Genomic DNA, 8,022 nt, shown 5'->3' on the forward strand with positions numbered 1-8,022 from the left:
GTCACAAAAATGTAAGACATTTCATGAAGGTATCATGAAATAATTTTATGTGTCATCACTGCCAAAAATAAATAAATAAGTAAATGTATTTATTTATTTTATTTATTATTTATTTATTTTAAATAAATTATTTATTTATTTTAAATAAAGAAATTTCCATAAAGGGCAAATTCATTCACTTTACTTTTTTGTACTTCTCACTATATATACAGTGCAAGCCAGAAAGTACTGACAGCACTTCACTTTTCCCACATTTTATGTTACAGCCTTATTCCAGAATGGAGTAAATAAATGTTTCCCTCAAAAGTCTACTCACAACACCCCATAATGACAACATGAAAAAAAGTTTTTTTTGAAAATGTATTAAAAATAAAAACTAAGAAATCACATGCACCTATCTTTGGGCAGTTTTGTCCATTCCTCTTTGCAGCACCTCTCAAGCTCCATCAGCTTGGATGTGGAGCATTGGTGCACAGCTATTTTCAGATCTCTCCAGAGGTGTTCAACCGAATTCAGGTCTGGGCTCTGGCTGGACTGCTCAAGGACATTCACAGAGTTGTCCTGAGGCCACAACTTTGATATCACGACTGTGTGCGTAGGGTCATTGACCTTCTGAAAGATGAACCGTCACCCCATTCTGAGGTCAAGAGCGCTCTGGAGCAGGTTTTCATCCAGGATGTCTCTGTACTTTGCTGCATTCATCTTTCCCTCAATCCTGACTAGTCTCCCAGTTCCTGCCACTGAAAAACATCCCCACAGCATGATACAGCCACCACCATGCTTCACTGTGCCTGGCATTCACACCAAAGAGTTCAATCTTTGTTTCAGAGAATTTTGTTTCTCATGGTCTGAGAGTCCTTCAGGTGTCTTTTGGTAAACTCCAGGTGGGCTGCCATGTGCCTTTTACTGAGGACTGGCTTCCTTCTGGCCACTCTACCATACAGGCCTGATTGGTGGATTGCTGCAGAGATGGTTGTCCTTGTGAAAGTTTCTCTTCTCTCCACAGACTAATGCTGGACCTCTGACAGAGTGACCATCGGGTTCTTGGTCACCTCCCTGACTAAGGCTCTTCTCCCCTGATCACTCAGTTTAGATGGGCGGCCAGCTCTACGAGGTGTCCTGGTGGATGCCATCTTCTTCCCTTGATAGATGCTGGAGGCCACTGTGCTCATTGGGACCTTCAAAGCAGCAGAAATGTTTCTCTACCCTTCCTCAGATCTGTGCCTCAAGACAGTCCTGGTGGTGATGGTCTAGTGGTTAAGGCGTTGGGCTTGAGACCAGAAGATCCTCGGTTCAAATCCCAGCCTGGCTGGAAAATCGCTAAGGGCCCTTGGGCAAGGTCCTTAATCCCCTAGTTGCTCCCAATGTGTAGTGAGCACCTTGCATGTCAGCACCCTGACATTGGGGTGAATGTGAGGCATTATTGTAAAGCGCTTTGAGCGTCTGATACAGATGGGAAAAGCGCTATATAAATGCAGTCCATTTACCATTTACTATTTATTTACTGGCATGCCAGATTGGGTGCCAGTGCGTGAATCAAATTTGTGCATGTGTCAAGGTACCTTAAGAGTCATAAGTTAAAAGCTAAAAGATTCACAAAGCTAGATTCATGTGTAAGGTTGGTGGTAAAAAAAAAAAAATTGAACAGCGCTAACTTGCCCAAGATTGATGCAAACCAATGTATCAGATAAGAAAATACAGCATGCCATATTCCTCAAGATGTTGGTGTACCAATAACATCCTGACATTTCGAAAGTATGTTGTTGTTGTTCATTTTTACTATTTTGAGTGTATGGCAGATTTTTTTTGGATCCTGTTCACTGTCATGCATTCTTTCCAATACTAATTTAAAAAAAAATACTTATGTGGTGCTGTCATACTCTTGATTGTGAATATTGTTTTGATGTGATTTCAGCGGTAAAAAGGTGAGCTTGTCCAATACTCAGTGACTGCATTATCACAATATATTGTATATGTGTGTGTGTTGCAGCGCCGTAACGACCCCTACATTCTCAATTCTACTGTGTCGGTCGTGGTCACAGCTGTGCCTTACCGCATCCAGCCCCCGGCCCTGCCCCAATGTTTAACCTCGGTAAGTCCATGACTGACGAGTGTGCTTGTTTCAGGACTGCAACCAACAATTATTTTTCAATATACGTTTGTAAGTAATGATTTAACCTCTAAAATGGCATCTTAAAATGACTTGTTTTTCTCAACACTCTAAAACCTAAAGATATTTGATTACCAAAGATCATTTTAAAGTAGCAAAGAAAATCAAATTTTCATATCGCACCATCCATGTACCAACTCGACTAATTCACTGACCCATTTTTTATTACATGTATTATACTTTATTCCATTTGTATGATCCAAGAAATGAAAGTGTTGCCATGGTTATAGTTAGCCCAATGGGTGGTGGCATGGAATCTGATTGATGTCACCCCAGGTGCCCACTCCATTATTATTAACTGTGAATGGCTACATTTGTCTATGTGCCAAGTCAGAGGCAGGACTTAGATTGAATTCTTTGATCAGTAAACCTAACTTTCATTTCAAGTTATACTGCACTAGATTAGTGTCTGTCCTGCACCATATGACTATTATAGCATGAAAAGAAATATGAATATTAAAGATTTCTCCCAAAGAAAGACATCCGACAGAGCAGTTAGCAGTACTAGTCTGCAGGATGAGATCTATCTTGATTCTGGTACATGTTCTGATAGTTCCAGATTTCTCAGTAAGCACTTTTTGGATCCCCTTGATAATATCAAAGACATCCTGGTTAACCGCCAGACATTGAAACTAAAGCTGCAACCTGTCAAGTATATGTGTAGAGGTACAAATACACTGGTCAAAAAAAAAAAATGTCTTCCATGGACTATGAGAACTGATTTAGGGTAGTTTTGGGTGCTGAAACCGAATCTGAGCTCAGATTTCCTCTATCACACTACGTTTTTTTGGAATCTTTATGTTCCGTATTGATGGATTACACAGAAGTTGCTCATTCACTCAGGAGTTTGAGGCCACTAATCATGCACAAAACCAGGTTCACGAAATGTGAATAAGAGCCGTAATATCATAGTAGAGAAGCTTGAATCTTCGATTGGACTAGGTTGCTTGACACGAGGACGTTTTGCTTCTAATCGCAGAAGCTTCCTCAGCTAAAATTTCTTTCTCTGGTAGTCTGACTTCTATCTTGACTCTTGTAGAGAAGAATAACAGAAGCCAGCAAAGGCTGGAGTTTTAAACCTAACCAGACCCCTCCTACCGAGAGGCAGATTGCTATTGGCTAGTGACTAACAATTGCTCTAATTAGCGCCTATTGTGCTCTAGTTAGCACCCTCCTAATGACAGGGCAGCTGTCCCTCCTAATGATGGGACTGATGCCTCTCCTGATGACTCATTACCATGAACAAAAGACTGAAACTGCTTTGACCTGAGTACCCCATTGAAAACAGCAGACAAAGCATGTCTCAGACCCCCTCCCCAGTTAAGGCTGGGTTTCAACTGAAACAGTTGAAACCCATTGTTGTCCCATCAGTAGGAGGGGTCTTGTTAGGTTTAAAACTCCAGCTTTTGTGGCTTCTGTTATTCTTCTCTACAAGAGTCAAGACAAGAAGTCAGACTACCAGAGCAAAAAATTTAGTTGAGGAAGCTTCTGTGATTAGAAGCGAAACGTCCTCGCATCAAGCAACCCAGTCTAGTCGAGGATTCAAGCTTCTCTACTGTGGAAAACAGCTGGACAACTGAGAGCCTTCACAGAAGCCGTAATATCATTTATGGTGCTGAAGAGGTGTGTGAGACCGCGGCTTTTGCTTCCATGCTTGGTGTGAGAAATATGTTTTCAAATGTCAAAAATGCGATGTGACTGGCAAAATCTAACACCAGATTCAGATTCAGTGCCCCCAAATTACCCAAAATCCTTTGAAAAACTCCATGCAAGAAAAATGGTGTTGACTAGTGTTATCATTATCCCACTTTGATCATCTGGATTGGGTATCATCGCACTTAGCCTACTTGCGAAAAGGCTTACTTTTAGTGGTATAACAGATCACAGTTGAGTCATAGTGTGCACAACCCCACCCCACCCCCCTGCCCCCCACAAGGGCCACCCCAGTCCATTAAACCTGGACATGCCACTGACCGTGATAATAGCTAAGAACCTCAAAATCTGCCCACTGTTCAGCGCTCAGTAACCACCGAGGCCTGAGAGCAGACTGTGGCTTTAGTCTCACATCATGCGCGAGACATTTAGGAACACTTAAAGAGCCCACACTCTGCCTTTAGATGGGGACGCTGGTCTTGTGGGGTACTCCTGATGTGGCGTTTGCTGTTCCACTGTGGGTTATCATCCTGGCCATACTGCTGGGGCTGCTGGTGCTGGCCATGCTAACGATGGCGATGTGGAAAGTACGTATACACACACACACACACACACACACAACACATCCTCACAGCTGCTTCTGAGTGTAAACGACAGTAATCGGTGAATGTGACTCTCTCAGTGCGGCTTCTTTGACCGGGCACGGCCGCCGGCTGATGACGACATCTCCGACCAGGAGCAGTTGACATCTGATCAGTCTGCAGACGCTTAAAGACAACACAAGACAGGTCCTGACTGGAGGAGAGGGATGCTCACCTTCTGACATAAATCAGATCTGGGATCTGTAGCCGGACGCAATATTGTTTTGCTGGAAGTCTTCTGCCTGAAAGGAACTGAGAGTAGAGACTGAAGGCCGCAGCGCCCCACACACACAGTGGCACCAAAGAACGAGGTTTAAACCACAGAGTGCGACCAAAACACTCCCAACAGACTCAGTCGCTCACATCCATCCGCCTTCTTTATCTTTCTGGGATATTGTGACGAAGGGCCGGAAATGTAGACAGAAGAATCTTTGTTTGCAAAGACAGTGCTTTAACTGTTTGTCAAACAGCTGAACGTTCTTACGCACCCGTCTGTAAGCGAGACACAGAAAAACTTGAGATTTATGCACGAGCGCTTGTTTGTGTGCGTGCGTGCAGGTATTGTGAGTGTATGTTTATTATGTGTGCTTCTTCTATTTAATGAACACATTTTCCCTGTCAGACTGAAGTCATTCCAGTTTGAAGTCAAACTGGATTGTATAAATAGATTTCCATTATAACACAGATGACAGCTACACACTTCAACACAAAGGCACAGTTAACATGTTCGTGTTAATGTATATATTTATAAATGTATGTGCAATATTTGGGTGTTGATACTAAAGCTTTTTTACACTGGCATTATTTTATTCGGGGTTGTACATATAAATAAGTTGGTATATTAGTTTTGAACATTGCTGAAACTCCCAAACATAACTGCAATAAATGTAAGTGAGAAGAGCACAAATAAATTACTTTTTTTTTTTATTATTTTGAGTTAATAATGCTTTGGTGGCCACCATACCAAGGCTTTAGAAATTTACTGGTTAACAACTTCATTTTCAAGCTACAGTGTGTAAGATTTAGTGCCATCTGGAGGTGAGGTTGTAGATTGCATTATGCTTTTTTATGTTTTTTGCTTTTTTTGTTGATCTGGATTCATGCTCCCTTTCCTCCTCCTGCAATAAGCCCATTTCTCAAAAAATGATGCTTCTTAGACTTGTTAGCCTGCACTAGCAACCAGTAGACTGTGCATAAGGAAGAAACTACTGATTTTCTTTTCTTCAGTCTTCCTGCTGTGCAGCAAAATGCAAAAGATGGAGTAAGTACGCAATAAATTTTGCAGAGTAAAATATACTCTGCCAGGACTATATTTGGTCCCAGTCCAAATAGAGTCTACCACAGTGCTAAATCAATTCTATAACAGTGTAAAATCAACTCTATCACACTGTGAATGACTCTTATTGGAGCTGGCAAACACAGACGGTAAAGCTAATTTCACTCTATAATAGAGTGTATTTAACTGTATTTTATCCTGGCAGAGTATATTTAACTCTGCAAAATGTACTGTGTACATTCTCTTTGGGCTACTGTATTAACATGGCGGTGCAACATGGCGTCCTCCATGAAGTGGCCCACTCCTCTGTAGATATAAAGAGTTCATTGAAGAGCTTATGGAAACGCATCGATTCATGGTTTCAGGCAGTGTTATATTAATGAATGATGGTTATGAATGCTATATTCCATTTCCGCTAACAACTTTAAATCCTACACACTGTAGCTTTAAACTATGTGTCAGTTCAACACTGCACATATGTTGAGAGAGCTAGAGAAAGAAGGAACACTCATCTGCTTCATGTACATTCATACAAAATCCTTTCTGCTGGGTTGTGTGGACTTTTGACTGTACGTTGATTATTAAAGTGGAACTGCTGTGAAGCAATCAGAAATTAACGGTTTATTTCTCTGATGTACGACATATATATGTGGAAGCGGTTTTACACATCATGATTTTATTCACTCCATACCTCACATGGCCACCTCCCTCGCTTTCTTTTCCATTCATGGCTAAATTCATATATAATCCTTTCCTCTGGGTTGTGTGGAGGTATTATTAACATCTTTATTTGAGAAATATTTCACATAAATATAACATTCATTCATTCATTCATTTCATTTATTATACAGGAAAAAGGTTAAAAGCACAATTGCACATTACCCCAGGACTGACTGACAGCAGGTTCCTGTTTTACACATAAACCTACACACAATCATTTCATTCAATCATGTGGACAATAAACCTAACATGTACAGCACACATTCATAAAATCATAAATACATAAATAAAAAGATAAAAAGATCAGACAAGTGAGAAAGGTAGATGAGTGGTTACACGAATAACTATTCAATAAACCGTCTCTGTAAGTTTTTTTAAATAGTATCTCTGAGCTGATAGTTCTAGTGCCCAGAGGGATATCATTCCACACCTTAGTATAGATGTAGAAGAATGATCTTTGTCCATAAGTGTTTTTATAAGAAGGGACTTGGAGCTGTTCCGCCGATGTTGATCTGGTGCTCCTTTGAGAGTTTGTAGTTGGTACCAGAGCCAACAGAGCTGGTGGCAGGTTGAAGTTTTTTTAACTGAAAATAGAATCTAATAGCCATACCACTTATATAGCTGTTGAAGGTCAGAGCATTTGATCTGGACAGAGCTATACAATGGTGGGTCCAACCTGGAAGTTGACAGTGAATTTTAAAAGCTCTGTTGTACAGTCGAGCCACAGGATCAAGAGCATCATTTGTGGTGAGAGACCATATAGGCAAACAATAGGAGATAGAGGAGAGGACTACAGCATGGAGGTATGTATGAGAAACAGAGGTTGTCAAATATGGTCTGATTTTGTTGTAGACATAGAGTTTTTGTTGCAGTTTCTTGGTCAGAGAGTTGACATGTTCTTTGTAATTAAGATGAGAATCCAAGAGCACACCAAGATATTTATAGGTTGTTGTTATGTGCAGTTTGTAATCGGAGAACATGATTGTGTTGCACATTTGGAGTTGCTTCCTGGGGGAATGAAAATACATACATTGTCTTTTTCATGTTAATACTAAGGTGGTGATCCGTTAGCCAATTTTGGAGTGTTTTGAGATCAGATGACAATTTAGCATTTACAAAATTGGGGTTTGAGTCGGAGTAAAAGAGTACAGTGTCATCTGCAAACGTTAGAATAATTGCATATAAGTGGAAGATCATTAATATAAAGAAGAAACAGTAATGGACCAAGAGTACTCCCTTGTGGTACACCGATATTGTATTTAAGAGGACGAGATTTAGTTTGACCAATTTCGACTATTTGAGACCTGCCACTCAAATAGGATGTAATCATGTGAAGCACACTTTGGGACAGCTTAAAGGACTGAAGTTTACTTAGTATAATGAGATGATTTACTGTATCAAATGCTTTACAGAAATCTATAAAAACTGCACCTGTAACCTGTCCTTTGTTTAAAGCAGAGTGTATATGTTCAGTGAACAGTAGAAGAGCAGACATAGTGGAACGTTTGGACTGAAAACCATACTGAGAGTCACTGAGCAGGTGGTTGTTCTCCAGGAAGTTG

The 8,022-nt window shown here is 40.6% G+C and overlaps 1 protein-coding gene across 1 annotated transcript in view; it reads left to right on the forward strand.

The window, feature by feature from the left end:
* itga8 (integrin, alpha 8) overlaps positions 1-6,374 on the forward strand; it is a 169,115-nt gene extending 162,741 nt beyond the window's left edge. The window contains exons 28-30 of the mRNA XM_034174930.1: positions 1,991-2,092; positions 4,288-4,410; positions 4,506-6,374. Of these exons, the coding sequence (XP_034030821.1) occupies positions 1,991-2,092; positions 4,288-4,410; positions 4,506-4,595 (315 nt within the window). The 3' untranslated portion in view covers positions 4,596-6,374. The remainder of the gene's footprint in view (positions 1-1,990; positions 2,093-4,287; positions 4,411-4,505) is intronic.
* The last annotated feature ends 1,648 nt before the right edge of the window (positions 6,375-8,022 follow it).

This window comes from Thalassophryne amazonica, chromosome 7 (assembly GCF_902500255.1).
Source record: "Thalassophryne amazonica chromosome 7, fThaAma1.1, whole genome shotgun sequence".
Lineage (NCBI taxonomy): Eukaryota > Metazoa > Chordata > Actinopteri > Batrachoidiformes > Batrachoididae > Thalassophryne > Thalassophryne amazonica.